At 41.7% G+C, this 22,588-nt stretch overlaps 1 protein-coding gene across 2 annotated transcripts in view; it reads right to left on the bottom strand.

The window, feature by feature from the left end:
- The window catches only part of LOC126183382 (pyruvate dehydrogenase E1 component subunit beta, mitochondrial), a 97,030-nt gene that overhangs the window by 8,906 nt on the left and 65,536 nt on the right, over positions 1-22,588 (bottom strand). The window contains exons 8-9 of one of the 2 annotated variants that reach the window (XR_007536727.1): positions 11,560-11,711; positions 2,336-2,420 (exon numbers count right to left, since the gene is read on the bottom strand). Coding sequence is in view for 1 of the 2 variants with exons in the window: in XM_049925314.1 (XP_049781271.1) it covers positions 11,563-11,711 (149 nt within the window). In the remaining variant the exon portion in view is untranslated. The remainder of the gene's footprint in view (positions 1-2,335; positions 2,421-11,559; positions 11,712-22,588) is intronic. The other variant, XM_049925314.1, reaches the window with a different exon arrangement.

Genomic DNA, 22,588 nt, shown 5'->3' with positions numbered 1-22,588 from the left:
GTTAAAGGAGATTACATGTTAAGCCCAATCGATAGAAGGAAAGACAGCTAACAGCAGGGACTTGGAGAAAGGTCCATAAAATATGTTATAGTGACAACAGAGGTCCTGAAATAAAAATTAAATGTCCTTCGCCATATTGATATGGCATATAAAAAGTAAAATATGGTCAACAGCCTGCGCATCATTCACTAAAATGGCTGGTAACTCAGACGACAAACATAAAACAGGAGGTAAGTGGTTAAAAAAAGGGCACTCTGTCAGGAAATAACAAACCATCAAAGATGGAGGACAATGAGCACAAAGTCGTGGGGGATCACCACTTAACAAATGGCAATGGCTAAAAAGACAGTGCCCAGTATGCAACCTAGCTAAAATGATCTCATGACAAGAGGGCTCATTTGAGGGAATGGAAGAACTAGTGGGCCGAGGTACGAGGACTGCAGCCTTGGCAGCAGCAACATCAGCATCAGCATCTTTGTTTCCCGTCAGACCGACATGACCAGGGAGCCACATAAAGATCACAATGGCTCCATCAAGAGTGAGCAAGTGAAATCTTTCCTGGATCCATTGCACTAAAGGATGGACAGTGTCAGTACACACAGGCTCTGAAGAGCACTGAGAGTGTCAGAGCAGATGACACAATTGAAAAGCCTGTGTCGCCGGACGTACTGCGTGGCCTGATACAGCGCGAAGAGCTCCACTGTAAATACTGAGCAGTGTTTCGGAAGCCAAACAGAAAATTGTCAGTACCAATGACAAAGGCACACCCGATACCACGGTCAGTCTGAAGCCATCAGTGTACACAAAAACGTCGTGTAACTGAAGGTGATAGGACAAGGATGGAGTAGTGTCCTTAGGAAGCAAATGAAGGCCAGGGCGAACACAGGCCACCGCACGAAGCCAAGGTGACGAAGAGTTCACACCCACTTGGAAAGTGGCAGGTAGCGTGAAGTTAAGCTACCCGAGCAATAGCCAAAAGTGAACTCCAGGAGGTAACAGAGAAGAGGGGCATGCCCCGTACTGGTGATCAAAGGAGTCACTGAAGAAGGAGGCATAGGATGTGTGGCCAGGCATGACAAATGGCATGCATATCTCTTGAGGAGAAAATCACGGCGGTATGGCAGCAGTAGTTTGACACATTCTACATACACTCAACCAGGCTACTGTAAAAGGCAACAGTGGCCAAACAGATACTCGATGGTGGACAGTATTGTGACAGCGTAAGACGGATGGACATGCAGGTGCATAAACAAAGCACCCATTGTCTGGTTTCTAACAGACAAGGGACTGGTACAAATGGAGGAAGGTGGTCCGATCCACTCCCCAGGAAGTACCGCTGAGGACACGTAGGATACTGAGGGACTGAGTACAGTGGGCAGCCAAGTAAGACACTTGGGAGGACCAAGAAAGTTTCCTGTCGACCATGAGCCTCAGGAAATTCATAGTTTCAACGAACAGAAGAGAAACAGGACCAAGATACACCGTAGGAGGTGGTGTCCTCATTGCAGTTGACAAAAATATTGTGTCTACTGAGGTCGAAGTAGAGTGTGATTGTGAAGTTATCTGGACACGTTTAACAGGGCTAGGATTAATAAGGTTAATTGTTGGGTGTTATTACCGACCACCAGGTTCCACCGTGACAATTCTAGAATCATTCAAAGGTAGTCTACACTCTGTATCGCAGAAGTACCCGGATCATGCTATATTAGTCGGAGGCAACTTCAACCTACCTAGTATAGGCTGGGATGTCTATGGATTCATTACAGGTGGTATAGACAAGCCATCATGTGAATTACATTTGAACACATTATCCGAAAACTGTCTTGAGCAGCTAAATTGACAGCCAATGCGTAATGGAAATATTTTAGATCTGGTAGCCACGAACAGACCAAACCTCATTGACAGTGTCAGTGTTGGGACAGGGATTAGTGATCATGATGTTGTCGTTACGACTATGGTTACTAAAGTTAAAAAGTCGGTCAAGAAGGCTAGGAGAGTATTCTTACTCGAAAGAGCACATAAGCAGTTGTTAGCATCCCACTTAGTAAATGAATCGACTTCATTTACTTCTGGTACGAAGGATGTGGAAGAATTATGGGCAAATTTTAAACACATTGTAAATCACGCATTGGAGAAGTATGTGCCGAAAAAGTGGGGTACGGACAGAAAAGACCCACCGTGGGTTAACAGCACAATTTGGAGAATGCTCAGGAAGCAAAGGCAGTTGCACTTGTGGACAAGAAAGATCGGGAGAATGAGGACAGGCATAAGTTAGTAGAGATTCGTGCTGCTGTAAAAAGATCTTGCTGAAAACCCAAGAAAATTCTGGCCTTACGTAAAATCGGTAAGCGGGTTGAAGGCTTCCATCCAGTCACTCACTGATCAGTCTGGCGTGGCAACGGAAGACAGCAAAACGAAAGCTGAAATTTTAAATTTAGCATTTGAGAAATCTTTCACGCAGGAGGATTGTACAAACATACCGCCGTTTGAGTCTCTTACAGATTCCCGTATGGAGGACATAGTGATAGACATCTCTGGGGTTGTGAAGCAGCTGAATGGGTTGAAAATAAATAAATCGCCAAGTCCTCATGGGATTCCAATTCGGTATTACAAAGAGTACTCTACTGCAATGGCTCCTTACTTAGCTAGCATTTATCGCTAATCTCTTGCCCAACGTAAAGTCCCGAGCGACTGGAAAAAAGTGCAGGTGACACATGTATATAAGAAGGGTAGAAGGACGGATCCCCAAAATTACAGACCAATATCCTTAACATCCAGAATGAGATTTTCACTCTGCAGCGGAGTGTGCGCTGATATGAAACTTCCTGGCAGATTAAAACTGTGTGCCCGACCGAGACTCGAACTCGGGACCTTTGCCTTTCGCGGGCAAGCGCTCTACCATCTGAGCTACCGAAGCACGACTCACGCCCGGTCTCACAGCTTTACTTCTGCCAGTATCTCGTCTCCTACCTTCCAAACTTAACAGAAGCTCTCCTGCGCAGGAGAGCTTCTGGTAAGTTTGGAAGGTAGGAGACGAGATACTGGCAGAAGTAAAGCTGTGAGACCGGGCGTGAGTCGTGCTTCGGTAGCTCAGATGGTAGAGCGCTTGCCCGCGAAAGGCAAAGGTCCCGAGTTCGAGTCTCGGTCGGGCACACAGTTTTAATCTGCCAGGAAGTTTCATCCTTAACATCGGTTTGTTGCAGGATTCTCGAACATATTCTCAGTTCGAATATAATGAATTTCCTTGAGACAGAGAAGTTGCTGTCCATGCATCAGCACAGCTTTAGAAAGAATTGCTCCTGCGAAACGCAACTCACCCTTTTTCCACATGATATCTTGCGAACCATGGATGAAGGGTATCAGACTGATGCCATTTTCCTTGACTTCCGGAAAGCATTTGACTCAGTGCCCCACTGCAGACTTCTAAGGTACGAGCATATGGGATTGGTTCCCAAATATGTAAGTGGCTCGAAGACTTCTTAAGTAATAGAACCCAGTATGTTGTCCTCGATGGGGAGTGTTCATCGGAGATGAGGGTATCATCTTGAGTGCCCCAGGGAAGTGTAGTAGGTCCGCTGCTGTTTTCTATCTACATAAATGATCTTTTGGATAGGGTGGATAGCCCTGTGCGGCTGTTTGCTGATGATGCTGTGGCGTACGGAAAGGTGTCGTCGTTGAGTGACTGTAGGAAGATACAAGATGACTTGGACAGGATTTGTGTAAAGAATGGCAACTAACTCTAAATATAGATAAATGTAAATTAATGCAGATGAATAGAAAAAAGAATCCCGTAATGTTTGAATACTCCATTAGTAGTGTAGCGCTTGACACAGTCACGTCGATTAAATATTTGGGTGTAACATTGCAGAGCGATATGAAGTGGGACAAGCATGTAATGGCAGTTATGGGGAAGGCTGATAGTCATCTTCGGTTCATTGGTAGAATTTTGGGAAGATGTGGTTCATCTGTAAAGGAGGCTGCTTATTAAACACTAATACGACCTATTATTGAGTACTGCTCGAGAGTTTGGGATCCTTATCAGGTCGGATTGAGGGATGACATAGAAGCAATTCAGAAGCGGGCTGTTAGATTTGTTACTGGTAGGTTTGATCATCACGCAAGAGTTACGGAAATGCTTCAGTAACTTGGGTCGGAGTCTCTAGAGAAAAGGAGGCGTTCTTTTCATGAATCGCTACTGAGGAAATTTAGAGAACCAGCATTTTAGGCTGACTGCAGTACAATTTTACTGCAGCCAACTTACATTTTGCGGAAAGACCACAAAGATAAGATAAGAGAGATTAGGGCTCGTACAGAGGCATGTAGGCAGTCATTTTTCCCTCGTTCTGTTTGGGAGTGGAACAGGGAAAGAAGGTGCTAGTTGTGGTACGAGGTACCCTCCGCCACGCACCGTATGGTGGATTGTGGAGTATGTATGTAGATGTAGATATGTAGATGTAGATGGTCAAAGGATCAAAGGAGACCGGAAAGAAATGCAAGAGGTCAAAGCGGTTGTGAGGATGCAATTTTGTTTCCTGGAGGCAGAAAACAAATGGACGCTGCGATTCCAAAGAGCAGCTGTAATTCCTCCTTGTCAGATTGAAGGCCACGGACATTCCATTCAAGGAGAGCCATGACGAGGAAAGTGGAGGAGGGAAAAAAATCAAGGTGGTGTCACTCGGCAGCTGCCAAGTAACAGCCTTCAAAGACTCACTTCCACAGGGTGCAGAGGTTCGAGGATCCTGCTCCATGAGATCTACAGAGGCATCAGGATTCTCTCTCTGCCAATCTGTGGAGTCCAGGGCAGAAAAACGGCTGGCTGCGCACACCGGCGACATGGAGGTCAGCTGGGTGAGGGTATCATGTGGTGACACCATTGAACAGGATCTCTGAGTTAGTGAATAAGAAGACTGTTTGCCTTTGATTGACTTCTTGGAGCCTTTCTGGTTGGCAGGGCAGTAGTCAGGTGTCTGTTGGCTGGAGGGACATAAAAGTCTCCATGGGTGTATTCCTTCTGGCCTGCCGGTTGTGTAGCAGGTGACTTTACATTGTGAGGCAGAAGTTTTATGGCTTGTTGCACAGCTGGAGGAGGAGGAGGAGGAGGAGACGGGGATGTTACCATGACACTGGACGATTTTTAAACTGTGCTGCTGTATTTAAGGTCACATGTCTGTGTGGCCATGTCCTTTGTGGAGTGAGATGTAGCAAGACAGTACTGTAAGTGCCAAATGGTAGAACACAGTGTTTCTGACTAGCCAACAACTTGCAAGCGACAGGGTACAGGACATTCGAGTGTGGTTGTAACGCTGAAACTGGTAACAGCACATAGGGTTTGGAATGTACATTTGGACTGTGATAACTTCATTACCTGTTTTGATCTTGGACAGAAGCACCACTCTATCAAAAGTGAGACGAGGGGGGGGGGGGGGAGAGAGAGAGAGAGAGAGAGAGAGAGAGAGAGAGAGAGAGAGAGAGAGAGAGAGAGAGAGAGAGAGCCCCGATGGACTGTAATGACATCCTAATCAGAGCGGTATGCTTGGATTTCTGCCTCGGTCAGACCATCGAGCAGCCTAGCATAAATACAACCACATGATGAATTCAACATTGGATGGGCCTCAGCAAAGCTGCAAGCAGTTGGGCTTGAATCAGAAGTAGTCTCAAAAGCAAACAGCCATTGCATAAATGAGAGCAGCATTTCACAGGGCTGGCAATTACAACACCTTTCTGAATAATAAACAGTGAGCACTCCTTCCAACTGGGGGTCCCCACTCGGAGGGGGCTGCACCCGCGTTACATGATTTTTCACACCTCAGGTCACATCTCCTGAACACATGACTGAGGATCAATTGGCAGTCTGGGAAGCCACCAGCTCAGGGGATCACCCCTCCCTGCACCTGGCCTGTACCAGGGGACCAGGGGATACATGCAAACCCTACCTGTTGACCCAGGGCTGGGAATTACGCATTACCCAGTCACCTTCAGAAGCACACGGGGGGTGGGGGGGTGGGGGGGAGGAAGAAGAAGAAGAAGAAGAAGAAGAAGAAGAATAGGAACCTCAAATGCTGAAGTGGAGGAAGGATAGGAGAAGGGGAACAAAGATAGGAAAAAGGAACGAAAAGCAGTGGAGAGAGTGTTCTGATGTTGGCTACTGAATATGTAGAACACATTCCTAAAAAACATCCCTGATATGTTCCCCAAGGGAGGGGAAAACAATCAGCAAGATGATATATACATGCAGCATGGAAGGGAAAAGACACTGCAAAGACACTGGGGCCCCATGGTAGGCAAGAACGAACCCACCAAAGTGTGGGGAGCTCCCGGGGACAAGCAAGGTCATTATTATACAACATAAACTGCAATGGTTCCAACACACTTCCTAAAGCACGCTCGAAGTCACTTCTACATCTGATGATGACACACTATCCAAGATAACATGCTGTGTCCTCCCTAACAAAAGGTCCTCAATCCAGTCACAAATTTCACTTGACACACCATATGATTGAACTTTTGATAACAGGCGTAGGTTGATACTGAGTCAAATGCCTTTTGGAAATCAAGAAATACTGTATCTACCCGACTGCCTTGATCCAAAGCTTTCAGTATGTCATGTGCAAAAACTGAGATTTGGGGTTTACATTATTGATGTTTTCAGAATTAATGCTGGTTGGCATGGAGCAGGTCATTCTGTTCAAGATCCCTCACTATGTTTGAGTTCAGAATATGTTCAGATTTGACAATGTAAATAATATTGAACAGTAGTTTTGTGTATCACGTCTAATACCTTTCTTGTAGACGGGTGTAACCTGTGCTTTCTTCCCACTACTGGGCACATTTTTTTGTTCGAGGGATCTATGACAGATTATAGTTAGAAGAGAGGCCAACTCAGTACACAGTTTGATAGGGATTCAATTGGGCTCTGGAGCTTCGTTCAATTTTAATAATTTCAGCTGTTTCTCTACACCACTAATACTGATTTCACTCATCTTTTCAGTGGGACAAGCATTAAATTGAGGCAATTCTGCTGGGTTTTTTCTTTTTAAAGGAATATTTGAAAATAGAGTCAAGCACTGGCTTTTACTTTACACCCTCAATTTCTGTTCCTGTCTCATTCACTAGGGTCTTGACAATAACTTTGCAAACATCAAACTGAAAAACAAAGAAATAATATAAAAATGAACATACTTGAAAGCTAAGTTATTAGAAAACATCATTATTGGCAAAATAGTAGTATTGATATTGGCTACAGGTATATGAAAATCAGAGTGTTACCAGTACTTCTCAGAGGGTGTAGATGGATAGTTGCAATATTTATGTTATTAGTAAGAAACTGTCTGAGCCAGCCTGAATTTTGAGTTTTCTACATTCAAAACAAATCATTTAAATCTGGACTGAGCCACATCTACATTCTTTGTCATGTACCATATAAGAGACACTTTTTTCCTTCGAATAATTGCCTCCAAAATTCAGGTGGATCATATACTCTAAATTAATATAAAAATGTCCAGTGTTTGATTTAAAATTCACTCCAGTCTTAAGAATGGCCTTATATTTTATGACACAGAAAACCTATCCTTATCTGACAATACTGGAGTCAACTGGCAGCAGCAATGCACCGATACAACAAACATGAGTTGCAGGGATTCACAAACTTGCTAACATTTTCTCCCTCGCGCCCTGCCATCACAAACCCAGAACACACTCTAGCCTATAACGCATCATTACAGTCTATAGTGCCAATGAACTGGACCTGAATGTGATTTGTGTTGGTAACAGTACAATATTTTTGTTACTACCTAGTTTTGTAATTTAAAAAATAAAAGGTATTCATATGATGCAGACTATAAATTGAAAGTAATAGCATGTGCAGAAGAACATGGAAACAGAGTAACTGAGTAGCATTTTGGCCCTCAACCAACAGAAAAGGCATTCATGATTGAAGGACTAGTAAAGAAGAACTGAAAAAAATGATGAAGACTAAATGTGCAAATACGGGACTGAATACAAAATGGCCAAAACTAGAAGATGACGTACTGAATGGGATTCAAGGACACCGTCAAAATTGCACTGGAATACAAAAATGATTCGAATACGTGCTTGTAAGCTAGTGCTACAGTGGAACTTAACAGATTTTAAGGGTGGAGTTTGTTGGTGCTATTAATTTATGAAGTGTCAAAACCAAACCCACAACATCTCTGAAAATGCTACAAGAGTATGAAGAGGAAATATTATCTTTCAATCGCTTTATTATTTAACACCAAATGAAAACCTGTGTGGTACCAAGCCAAACAGCGAGTAAGGACAAAACTCCTCTGACATTTTATGTGCCAAGTAACAGAACTGTCGCCATGAAAGGTGCTAAAAGAACTATAAAAACAAGTGGACACGAAAAAATGCACTACACTGTTGTCATTTCATGCTGTACTGGCAGTACTAAACTTAATCCAACAATTATCAAGTGCAAAACATGCCAAAACCTTCTTAAATGCTGCCAACTGTTGTCATTCACATAAATGCCAAGGGTTGGACAGATGAGGCTGGCATGAAATTACGGATTAAGAGAGTGTGGGAGAAAAGGAAAAGTGCTTTATTGAAGAAGAAATCATCTTTCGCTAGATCAGTTTAGTAGTCATTTGAAAATTCTGTGAAAGAGAAATTGAGACAGGTAAACACAGAGCTTGCTGTTATTCCAGGACAACTTACTTCACAATTTCAACCCCTTGATGTCATGATTAATAAACCATTTAAGGTGTATATGAGAGAGGAATGGAACAAACTGATGAAAATCCAGCATGAATTCATATCTAAGGGAAATTTAAAATGATCTACAATCAAACAAGTGTGTCAGTGGATAAAACAACAGTGGTCTAGAGTGAGAGGAAATATTATTGTTAAATCTTTCAAGAAGTGCAACATACGCAATGCTCTCAATGGCAGTGAAGACCATCTTATATATGAAGATGACAATGAAGAGGGTGACGAAAAATGAGAAGGAGAAAATTCAGGTGATGATGTCCAAGGATTTTGAAGGTCAGTTCAGTTTTATAAACTGAAAATTTTTTTAGGCTGGCTTTACAATCTAATAATAAAAATGATAAAGTTACATTTTTAAAAAATTGCTTAAAAATTAAGGTGTGTCTTACAGCCTGTAAAATGAGATATTTGTTCTATGAAAATAAGAAAGCATGTAGCCATACACAAAAACCAATTCTATTTGTGTATCCTGAAAATTAGCTCATTCCACATAAATTCAATAGAAATCATAGTAGTGATGCATAGAATATGACATGCACTTCTAACAAATCACTAAAATTATATCTAAAAACAAAGATGATGTGACTTACCAAACGAAAGCACTGGCAGGTTGATAGACACACAAACAAACACACAAAATTCAAGCTTTCACAACCAAGAGTTGCTTCATCAGGAAAGAGGGAAGGAGAGGGAAAGACGAAAGGATGTGGGTTTTAAGGGACAGGGTAAGGAGTCATTCCAATCCCGGGAGCGGAAAGACTTACCTTAGGGGGAAAAAAGGACAGGTATGCGCACACACACACACACACACACACACACACACACACACACACACACACACACACACACACACACACACACACACACACACATCCATCCGCACACACACAAGCAGACATTTTGGCCTTTACAAATGCCTGCTTGTGTCTGTGTATGTGCGGATGGATATATATATATATATATATATATATATATATATATATATATATATATGTGTGTGCGCGCGCGCGCGTGCGAGTGTATACCTGTCTTTTTTTCCCCCCTAAGGTAAGTCTTTCCGCTCCCGGGATTGGAATGACTCCTTACCCTGTCCCTTAAAACCCACATCCTTTCGTCTTTCCCTCTCCTTCCCTCTTTCCTGATGAAGCAACCGTTCGTTGCGAAAGCTTGAATTGTGTGTATTTGTTTGTGTGTCTTTCAACCTGCCAGTGCTTTTGTTTGGTAAGTCACATCATCTTTGTTTTTAAGATATATTTTTCCCACGTGGAATGTTTCCCTCTATTAAAATCACTAACATTATTTATTCAAATGTGTCTTCCGGTTATCTGTCTTTAGCTACTGGTTTGAAGGATTAAACAACAATGAACAGCATACTCTAATTTTATCTGTGCATAAAAAATGATAGCAAGTTCACCCAGTGAAATAGTGGCAGTTGTTTAAGTGACCTGAGGGCATATATGAAAAACCTAGCACAGCATATTCATTGTATTATTGTATTTCACTCTTATCAATTCTGTCATTCCATCCTCTCTTTCAGCAAATTCACTGCAAGTCAGTGAATTTAAATCAACTGTTTCACTGCTATCACTACAATCATAATGTGCTGATTTTTGGTAGTTTGCTTTTTATGGTATGCCTGTAAGCACAAGTTTTCAGTTCCGAGCCTGGGTTTACATTCAATGATGTTCATTTGTGTTCCTCGTGTAAGCTAGTGAAGATGTGATGAAATATCAGCCATTTATTAAGGGTATGAACAACATTAAATAGTGTATACTCTGACTAGGTTTCCACATTATAGTATTAATTCTGTTTACCAATGATTATATTATTACAGACTTTCCTTGCCTTCATGCACAAATGAAATGAACTTAATTTCTGCCTCTAGCCTCTTTAAGAAGAGCAGTTTTATCATGACTTGCTCAGTTTTTTTCTGAAAATGTGTGTGTGTGTGTGTGTGTGTGTGTGTGTGTGTGTGTGTGTGTGTGATATTCTGGTTGAGAATTTCACTAAACAAAGCATTACAGAAGATGCAGCAATCTCAGTAAAGATATGTAACAACAGTCGAAGGGTACTCTCAGGTGACACAGGAAGCATCCACTTATCATTAACATAGCAGCTGCTACTGGTCTGCTTTAAGGTGTTCACTTTCACCTTCTGGATACACAAATACAGCACATAAGGAATTGCAGGGACTAATTTTGCAAATTACCTCTAAAGCAGACACAGAAATAGGATACTGGGGGCTACTTATGTGAAATATGCCAAATAACAAGCTTACTTATTAACATTTAATCCTTTTGGTGTCAAATATGACCAATTAGTCACAAAGTTTATGAAAAGGGCCACTAACTACTTAATTTTGTTATGCTATCCACATGTCCTGTGAATGCTGTTTTGATCTTAGTTTCTAACATTTAGGATGTGTAATCACTACAGCTACACTTATTTGTTGCATATTTTTCCTGTAGTTATTTCCAGAGATCATATTTAAAAAAATACATGGTAGCTGATTAAAATCTGTCATTTCTATTAAGCACAGTATATAGTTTATTAATTTAAAATATGCACATTAAATATATGTCAATTTATAAACTCACATCAAAATTTTAATGTTTCTATCTAGGAAAGATCTCTGGAGTAATTGCAGTTGAAGAAAGTGTCCCTAAACTTAATAGCTCAAATTATATTTCAAATTTTACAGTATCTCCAATTTAATGTTAAACTTAATGACAGTTTTAACCCTTCAGCTTTACGGCAAGGTAATGAGTGTACCATCATGCTAAAAAAATTAAATATACATTTTTAACTTACCAGTTACTTTACACCCAAAACTTTTTTTACTGCATCGACAACATCTTTCAGCTGTGGTAGAGCATGTTCTTCTAACGTCTTACAGTATGGCATAGGTGTATCAACTCCAGTTACACGGATTACGGGAGAATCCAGATGATAAAAGGCTTCACCTGAAGCAAAAATCATTAAACTGTTGTATTACACTATTGTGAATCTGAAATACAATGAGTAATTTGAGTGTCTTATTACATCACACTCTATACATCATGATTCACATGATCAGGTTCACGCCAAGACTGATGCAACCACAAACTCTGTAAGCCATATAATGAAGTCAGTATGGCAATTCTGCAAAGTACATAGGAGTAAGCCCTGATAGGGTACAGACCACTTCCTCAGCACTGAGGGTCCCATACAACTACTTTAACAACAGTTTTTGTGTAAATATGTACTGCATATTCATGTTTTCTGACTTGTTGGACATCATCCAGGGTCTCCTCACAATGAATCTATGGAATGAGCAGTACATGAAATGTAATCTCGTGGAACACAATGCTTGCAGCAATACTGCACAGAACAATGGTTACAGCAATTAGTGTAAAACTAATGGCAGGCCTGTCTGCTGCCTCAAATACACTACTGTACCATCAAAAATACAGCAATGCAGGGTTGTTACTCTCGAAGAGGTATCATAATCAGCACAGAGATCTCATTGTGGCTGTACACTTTGTTGCCACTTATATGAACAACCAACAAACTTACTGATTTCACTTAAGTAACACTCTTAATGGTTCAGCAAATAATATTGTAATTTAAAGGGTGAATATTTTATTCTGGAATTACACGTCCTTTTTTATTCAATCAACATATTCATACAAAGTCTAATTTCTGGAATGTCTACAAACTTACAATTTATTTTTCTTCAAGCGAGAGAAAGCTTGAAAACAATCAGCAAAAGAAAGGGACTGTTTATACTCCAGGCAGTGCTACTCACTATATAAAGATGACCTGGAACAATAAAAGTATGTTGCAGAGAATATCAAAGCTTTCATACTCAATGGTATATAAAGATTTTTTTTCATTATGTTCAGAGCTTAGTCATCTGTGAATTTACTGTTTGGCAGTTACTTCCTATAACTGATGTATTGTTTTGTTATAATTAAATATTCATTCCTGTGCCAATTTTTGGTTTCCCTGTAAAGTAGATTTTTGCAATATGAGAAAAGCATAGGAAAGAGTCAACTTTTATTCAGTTTTTAAGAATGTAATGAAAATGTCACTATTCATTTAATTGACTAACTGCTTCTTTGCAGCTAAAGTTTTATCTCCTGTGGCTTCTTCTTTTTGTTGGTTCTTCCACAGTCTGTTCCAAATAGTAAGCCTGACTTGAGAGGTGACCAATGCTGTTTAAGGTTAGGCAGATCAACTGTGGATCTAAAATTTGCAGTTAGGAAATTATAGTGATGCCATTATGAATATGAAAGTGATTCAGATCAAAAGCTTCCTCAGACACAAAGGAAGCATGCAACAGCATATGCACATGCAAAATCTGGGAGCAAGAAGAGAGAGTATGAAAACAATTTGCAAAGTTAGAATTATGTACAAACTACCTTAGCTGGGTGAAAGTAAGAATGGTTGTAACTACATGGTTTGAACTGAAAAATGATCTGAGACAAGACTGTGCCATCTCAGTGCTCCTTATTGTAGCCATGGGTAGTGTAGCTCAGAGTGCAACATAAAAGTTGGTAGAAAATAAAAAAATAAGACACTGTAATTTGCAATAACATTCATGATGAAACAGTGAGACAGATCCAAGAACAGCTAGTTGCATAATAAGAAATAGTTGCCCATTATAGAATGAGATACTTGGGAAAACAGATTTAAGTGGAAATAGTGTAAAGCAAGAACAGACTTGAGTAACAATTTTTGTTCAGAGAAGGAGATGCTGCGAAAAGCAGAGTGCTTGAAGTACATAGATAGGAAGAACTTTTCAGGACACAAGAAGCCTAATTTAAAACAAAAAATTATACCAAAATGAGAGAGAAATGTGTACAAGACCATGTTCCCATTTTAATTTATGGTGCAGAAACACTGGCAGTGCCCAGAAAGGGATAAAATTAGAATACCAGTCTGCCTAATGAAATTCTCCAGGAGTAGAAATGGAGTGGCACAACTATGAGTTCAAGTCTCGGTCCGGCACACAGTTTTAATCTGCCAGAAAGTTTGAAAATTATTGTTCTGCAGATGACATCACCAAAGAAGCATGTGGCTGTAGCAGCAAGGAAGCTACTGTTATTGTGTGTGTGTGTGTGTGTGTGTGTGTGTGTGAGAGAGAGAGAGAGAGAGAGAGAGAGAGAGAGAGAGAGAGAGCACGTTTGGGGGGAGGAGTTCTGTTTCTGTTTCATTTCTTCATGTGCGTGCGGTCACTAGTTGCCTGTCTTAAAACAGGAAGAAAAAACAAACTGGAATTACCTTCAATTCCCCAGTGACATACAGCTTCAATGAGTGTGGGCAGGAAAGTGTTACCAAGAAGGCCATATTTATGTCTCTAATGCTAGTTTTTGTTCATGGCATTTTAAATCAGACCATTAAATCTGGGATTTGTGAGCCAAGCTGCTGAATATACCTGCCAGAAAAGTTCTGAAACCAGATGCTGTACATGGAAACTGAAGGTCCATCAGTCCACATTAACTGATGTAACCAACCTAGAAAATGAAGAATTGTGTCAGGAATTGCGTGAAAGAAATGGAGCATTTAAAAAGAACTCTGAACTGTGAGCAGTGATGTAAAAGAAAGAACGACACTTGTGAGAGAAATTGAAGGACTTTCACCCCCCCCCCCCCCCCCCCCCACACACACACACACACACACACACACAAAAGGAGAGTCAATTAGCTGCAAATAATGTAATATACAGTAAAGTAAAGGATGTTTTGAAGATCTTTTCTCTGAAACTCAAATCAGCTGTTTGCTATTTGGAAAGAAGCAAGCGAAGTGGGAAAGAGGGGGAACACACACACAGCAGTGACAATTCACACTCTCTAGGAAGAGCTACACCTTTTTAACCCTTTGATTGCTCTGGACATGTTAATGTGTGTTGCTGCTTCTGTCCCCCAGTGCTCTGGACATGTCTACATGTGCCCTTGACATTAACATGTGAGGCACTTAGCAGTCAGGTAGAGTGTCTACGCAGTTTCCCAGTGCAGGTACCAGTATAGGGCGACGACAAAGCCATGCTTTCCACAGAATGCAGCAAGCATACTTTTAGCAATCAATGGATTAAGGAACAAACTTGATTTTACACTCCCTGGAATCTAACTTCAACTGATGTGTGGCATTTGGTGAAGTGGAAGATTGTGTTATTGGCCTCCATAATAATGTGCACGTTGTCATGGTTTGTGGACTTACCTCTACATCTACAACTACATCCATACTTCGCAAGCCACCTGACGGTGTGTGGCGGAGGGTACCCTGAGTACCTCTATCGGTTCTCCTTCTATTCCAGTCTCGTATTGTTCGTGGAAAGAAGGATTGTCGGTATGCTTCTGTGTGGGCTCTAATCTCTCTGATTTTATCCTCATGGTCTCTTCGCGAGATATACGTAGGAGGGAGCAATATACTGCTTGACTCTTCGGTGAAGGTATGTTCTCGAAACTTTAATAAAAGCCCGTACCTAGCTACTGAGCGTCTCTCCTGCAGAGTCTTCCACTGGAGTCTCCGTAACGCTTTCGCGATTACTAAATGATCCTGTAACAAAGCGCGCTGCTCTCCGTTGGATCTTCTCTATCTCTTCTATCAACCCTATCTGGTATGGATCCCACACTGCTGAGCAGTATTCAAGCAGTGGGGGAGCAAGCGTACTGTAACCTACTTCCTTTGTTTTCGGATTGCATTTCCTTAGGATTCTTCTAATGAATCTCAGTCTGGCATCTGCTTTACCGACGATCAACTTTATATGATCATTCCATTTTAAATCACTCCTTATGCGTACTCCCAGATAATTTATGGAATTAACTGCTTCCAGTTGCTGACCTGCTATTTTGTAGCTAAATGATAAAGGATCTATCTTTCTGTGTATTCGCAGCACATTACACTTGTCTACATTAAGATTCAATTGCCATTCCCTGCACCATGCGTCAATTTGCTGCAGATCCTCCTGCATTTCAGTACAATTTTCCATTGTTACAACCTCTCGATACACCACAGCATCATCAGCAAAAAGCCTCAGTGAACTTCCGATGTCATCCACAAGGTCATTTATGTATACTGTGAATAGCAATGGTCCTATGACACTCCCCTGCGGCACATCTAAAATCACTCTTACTTCGGAAGACTTCTCTCCATTGAGAATGACATGCTGCGTTCTGTTATCTAGGAACTCTTCAATCCAATCACACAATTGGTCTGATAGTCCATATGCTCTTACTTTGTTCATTAAACGACTGTGGGGAACTGTATCGAACGCCTTGTGGAAGTCAAGAAACACGGCATCTACCTGTAAACCCATGTCTATGGCCCTCTGAGTCTCGTGGACGAATAGTGCGAGCTGGGTTTCACACGACCGTCTTTTTCGAAACCCATGCTGATTCCTACAGAGTAGATTTCTAGCCTCCAGAAAAGCCATTATACTTGAACATAATATGTGTTCCAAAATTCTACAACTGATCGACGTTAGAGATATAGATCTATAGTTTTGCACATCTGTTCGACGTCCCTTCTTGAAGACGGTGATGACCTGTGCCCTTTTCCAATCCTTTGGAATGCTACGCTCTTCTAGAGACCCACGGTACACTGCTGCAAGAAGGGGGGCAAGTTCCTTCGCGTACTCTGTGTAAAATCGAACTGGTATCCCATCAGATCCAGCGGCCTTTCCTTATTTGAGCGATTTTAATTGTTTCTCTATCCCTCTGTCGTCTATTTCGATATCTACGATTTTGTCATCTGAACGACAATCTAGAGAAGGAACTACAGTGCAGTCTTCCTCTGTGAAACAGCTTTGGAAAAAGACATTTAATATTTCGGCCTTTAGTCTGTCATCCTCTGTTTCAGTACCATTTTTGTCACAGAGTGTCTGGACATTTTGTTTTGATCCACCTACCGCTTTGACATAAGACCAAAATTTCTTAGGATTTTCTGCCAAGTCAGTACATAGAACTTTACTTTCGAATTCATTGAACGCCTTTCGCATAGCCCTCCTCACACTACATTTCGCTTCGCGTAATTTTTGTTTGTCTGCAAGGCTTTGGCTATGTTTATGTTTGCTGTGAAGTTCCCTTTGCTTCCGCAGCAGTTTTCTAACTCGGTTGTTGTACCACAGTGGCTCTTTTCCATCTCTTACGATCTTGCTTGGCACATACTCATCTAACGCATATTGTACGATGGTTTTGAACTTTGTCCACTGATCCTCAACACTATCTGTACTTGAGACAAAACTTTTGTGTTGAGCCGTCAGGTACTCTGTAATCTGCTTTTTGTCACTTTTGCTAAACAGAAAAATCTTCCTACCTTTTTTAATATTTCTATTTATGGCTGAAATCATCGGTGCCGTAACCGCTTTATGATCGCTGATTCCCTGTTCTGCGTTAACTGTTTCAAATAGTTCGGGTCTGTTTGTCACCAGAAGGTCTAATATGTTATCGCCACGAGTTGGTTCTCTGTTTAACTGCTCAAGGTAGTTTTCAGATAAAGCACTTAAAAAAATTTCACTGGATTCTTTGTCCCTGCCACCCATTATGAACGTTTGAGTCTCCCAGTCTATATCCGGTAAATTAAAATCTCCACCCAGAACTATAACATGGTGGGGAAATCTACTCGAAATATTTTCCAAATTATCTTTCAGGTGCTCAGCCACAACAGCTGCTGAGCCCGGAGGCCTATAGAGACATCCAATTACCATGTCTGAGCCTGCTTTAACCGTGACCTTCACCCAAATCATTTCACATTTCGGATCTCCGTCAATTTCCTTTGATACTATTGCACTTCTTATCGCTATAAACACGCCTCCCCCTTCACTGTCCAGCCTGCGGTATACATTCCAATCTGAGTTTAGGATTTCATTACTGTTTACGTCTGGTTTCAGCCAACTTTCTGTCCCTAGTACTATATGGGCGTTGTGACCGTTTATTAATGAGAGCAGTTCTGGGACCTTTCTATAGACGCTCCTGCAGTTTACTATTAGCACATTAATATTGTTATTCCCTGTTGCATTTTGCCTACTCCTACCTTGCCGCGTCTCAGGAGGCGTCTTGTCAGGCCTAGGGAGGGAATTCTCTAACCTAAAAAACCCCCATGTGCACTCCACACGTACTCCGCTACCCTTGTAGCCGCTTTTGGCATGTAGTGCACGCCTGACCTATTCAGGGGGACCCTACATTTCTCCACCCGATAGCGGAGGTCGAGAAATTTGCACCCCAGATCTCCGCAGAATCGTCTGAGCCTCTGGTTTAAGCCTTCCACTCGGCTCCAAACCAGAGGACCGTGATCGATTCGGGGAACGATACTACAAATAGTTAGCTCTGATTCCACCCCGCGAGCGAGGCTTTCCGCCTTCACCAATTCCGCCAACCGCCTGTACGAACTGAGGATGACCTCTGAACCCAGACAGCAGGAGTCATTGGTGCTGACATGAGCAACAATTTGCAGTCGGGTGCACCCAGTGCTCTCTATCGCCGCCGGTAGGGCCTCCTCCACATCTCGGATGAGACCCCCCGGCAAGCAGACAGAGTGAACACTGGCCTTCTTCCCCAACCTTTCCGCTATTTCCCTAAGGGGCTCCATCACCCGCCTAATGTTGGAGCTCCCAATAACTAATAAACCCCTCCCCCCGTGTGCCTGCTCGGACCTTGCTGAAGGAGCGGCCTCATGTCCACTCGCAGGCAGAGCGGGCGATGCCACACGACCAGCCTCCACATTTACCCTCCACCTCGTGCGCCGCGAACGCCGCTGAACCCGCCACTCCCCTTGGGGAGAGGGTGGCCCAACCGTGCCCGGTATCCGCGTAGATGTCTCGACAGCAGGGACAGTGGGTGAAGCATGTAACACCTGGGGTGTACCTTGCAACGCACCAGATTCTCCACTGCCACTACACTCCGAGGCAGCAACCTGAAGACGGCTGACCACGGCCATCAACATGTTTAGCTGTTCGCGAACAGTGGCCAGCTCCTCCTGCGTCCGTACACAGCAGTCACACATCCTATCCATCCTAAGGAATCAATTTACTGAAGAGAGTTAATCAACTTTTAACTAGACTGCTAATTCACTAAAGGTGGCTGATTATTGACTTAAATGTGATTGCTAGCCACTTCTTGTAGAAAACAATGAAATTAGCACTACCTGTCTCTGGACTGTATTGAAAACAAACACTAGCACTACTGGCACTATGGTTGACTAAAGGGACTCTCTCTGACTGTATTCAAAACAAACACGAAATCTATGGAACACTATTAATAGCACTTGACAATTAAATCTTCCTAAAACAAAAACACATGGAAGAAGAAGTGACAAGTAAAAAAATACAGTTAATACTTAAATTAAGGTAGCTCGCTGCACAGCAGACGTAAAGCAGACAGTGGTTAGGATGACACAAGGTTGGAAACAGCTGGTATTTTATGACTTTGATATTTAGAGGACTGTGGTGTTGCTAAACTCAATAGTTTCCCCCCTTCATAATATGGGTTACAGTGTTGGTGCAGTTATTTCTGATCTTGGGCCAAAAAAATCCATGTGTGTGGAACAAACTGCACACTAATCATGACATGTATTCACAGCTGTGGATATATACAACCTTCAGCTGTATAATAAAATTACGATATTGAAAATTTGTGCTGAACCGGGACTCAAACCAAAATTTCCCACTTGTCGCGAGCTATCGCCTTAACCAGTTCGGCTATCTCAGCATGCTTCATGGCCAGACCCAAATTTCCACATGTCGTCATCCATGTGCCTATGATCTGCACTCTTACATTCATCATGTATGTTTTCTTACAGGGGAGACATTGCAATTGGAAGTCACTTGCTACTGACACAAAGATACGATATTGTAGCAAATGCATGTCAGAAGAAATGGGCACCAAGAAAATTTGTGCTGGATTGGGACTAACACAGATTTCCAGTTTACTGTGGTCAATATTTGGCAAGAAACTTTCAATTAAAATGTCTCCTCTGTACAGCAATATACATAATGAATGCACGAGTGCAGGTTGTAGACATACTGACGACATATGGAAGTTTGGGTCTGGCCACGATTGCTCGGATAGCTGAAATGGTTAAGGTGACTGCTCAGGACAAGTGATAAATCTGGGTTTGAGTCCCAGTCTGCCACAAATTTTCAATGTCATCACTCCATTATACAGCTGAAGTTTGTCCATATTCGAAAAAATGAATATAATTCACATATGTCATAACGGCTGTAGTCGCCGCAGTGCCTGTTGCTTCAGACATGAATGCACTGTAACATTGCATATTGATTGTGGGTATTTTCAGATGTGCCTCATTTTAACAAAGTACTCCACAACAACTTCCTTGACAAAAGCATAAAGCTTTCTGATGGGAAAGTAATTACTGAAGCACCAATCAATGAACTGCAATCATTAGATAACACAGAAATTAAAATGTGCCCAAAACTGTCACTATTTCATGTCAATGTTAAAGGTAAGGACCGCCAAAGAGTATCTCTAGCCTTGCAACTTTTTTCAAATACAACTACTCAGGCAATTCAATATCTGTAGAAAAAAAAAAAAAAAAAAAAAAAAAAAAAAAAAAAAAAAAAAAAAAAAAAAAGCACGCAACATTCTTTCAGTTTGTTAGTGACTCATTTGACATCCTGAATTCTCATACAATGGTCGACAAAAAGGTATTAATGAGCGCTTATGTAAATAATGAGCAACTCCAAGAAAGGGTCCTTTAAAAAAAATTGCGGGTTCATAACAGAAAGCAACTATTGTAATTCCAGAAAGTACTGTTAACAGCAATTAATTCTTTATTTGGCCTTCATTCTGGCCTCCTGTCTCTTGGCATTAAGTATATTTTCAAAGGACAGCTGAATCAAGATTGCCTCCAAATGTGTTTTCACAGATCAGAAGCATTGGTTTTTTTATCAACATCATCCTTCAAAAGAAGTGAAAAAACACATATATGTTTTGCTTCTGAGAAAGAACGCCCATGACATTCCATTGTTGAGCACTTTCTCTGTGGGACTGGAAGATGACCAACAACTGTTCCTCTTACTGAGTTTGCTTCGTGGAATATTGTCTGGTATGTCTGAAGCAATGGCCATTCTAGATGAGGAAGCAGAGATACATGATATAAATTTCAGTTGTCAGCTTGCTGCACTGTCTGCAGTGACATATCTTGCATGCTCTGCAGAAGGATTCAGATATCTAGCAAGTTACATAGCACATCATGCTGCACAATACACTGTGAACATCATCATCGAAAGAATTACTTTGTTGCCCTCCAACGTTCCTCTCAGAATATGCACAGATAGAATTTCTATCATGAGGTGGTTTACTAGTGCTGCCTGACAAGTGGCTGTGACCAATCTCAGAATTTGAGGTCACGTTCTACGAGGCCAATGGAATTGACATGTAGTAAAAAAAAGTCTAAGAGATTAGCCAACATGATTTCGCAGAAATATACTCATGTGGTGCAGGAGGTAATTAAAACAATCTTATGGATCCTAATTTTTATTAAGAGTACACTACCTCAATATGAAACTGAAGACAGAGGAAGCAGTAGTATCAAAGAGATGGAAACCTTGTCAGTAGAACTGTTTAGCAGTCAGAGCAATCTAACGAGGTAACCACCATAAACAATGCACATATAGTAAATTTTGTGTGTGAAGTAGCCTTGTTTGTGACAGCACAGCACAGCTTTATGCCCTTCCCTTGCAATTCCGCTTCCCTGCTGATGTAATTCCAACAGCAATCTGTTTCACTTCAGGCCCAACCTTTACAGAATAGCCTTGGTCAAACTTATGTGTGCCCTCATATCAGTCTACAACATGGAGTTGTTCAAAATGTGGCACAGTGAAACAGGAAAACAAAAAGGAACACAAATAAGTGCATGCGCTGGCTGCAGAAAATGGCCATCCACTATAGGCCAGAATTTTTCTATTCCCACTCATGTTGGCTCAGTTCTTTCCACCCGAGTGGCTTGAATAATCATCTTCAGGACAAGATAGTTGGTTCTATGATCCTTAATTTGTTATTTTGTGCCTCCAGTGCCAGTCTTTCCCCAGTCAGGCCCAAAATATCATCTAGCACACACATGGAAGTTGCAAGTTACGTACTTAGCCTTTACTGTATTTTCTTAGTACCGTATTTCTTAAATTCTATGTGCATTTTCTTTTTTAGAGGTGTAACCTTGTATTTTTGCAACTGTAAAGTGTAGACTCAAGCAATCAGTAGCACAGTTGCCATTTTTCTGAACGGCCAGCTACACAGCTTATAAGGCATCAGCATCCACTGGTTACATGTCAGCAAGGTAGCAAGTTGTATATCTAGGTTACTGACTGTGCTTTTATAGTCAATTTTTAAGTTAGTATTACTAGAATTGGTAGAATGTGTGCATACTGTGTGCAGACGTAGGAGGAGATGACCACAGTTCATGAACAACTGAATGGGCTGTTGGCTATGGTCAGGTGTCTTCAGGCTGCTGCCTTAGATGTATCACTGGCAAAGCAAGCATCTTGGCACGTCGCTTGGAGCACCTCCCAGGTGTCACTTGTTTTGCCGATGAGCTTAGCTGCCGAGTCATCTCCTAGCGTACCCGATACAGATGATCCGCCCTCATAACCAGATGTGTGGCGGGTTGTAAAGAGATCATGTCTCTCGACGCGAAGGGCCAATGTGGATACTGGCAGTCTGGAGTCATATGTTTGCCATATGAGTGGACAGGTAGCCATTTCTTCAGAAGGGTGTGAGCAGGTGCACCAGGGCAGGGGTTTGCTACTTGGGAACTCCTATGTTCACATGTTATGAAGACCTTTAGAGAAATAGCATTCACGGCCAGATAGAAAGTCAATATGAAGTCAGTGTGTCTGCTGGGG

Source organism: Schistocerca cancellata, chromosome 4, assembly GCF_023864275.1.
Source record: "Schistocerca cancellata isolate TAMUIC-IGC-003103 chromosome 4, iqSchCanc2.1, whole genome shotgun sequence".
Lineage (NCBI taxonomy): Eukaryota > Metazoa > Arthropoda > Insecta > Orthoptera > Acrididae > Schistocerca > Schistocerca cancellata.
The sequence above is the reverse complement of the archived record's forward strand: the minus strand, read 5'-3'. Positions and strand labels throughout refer to the sequence as shown.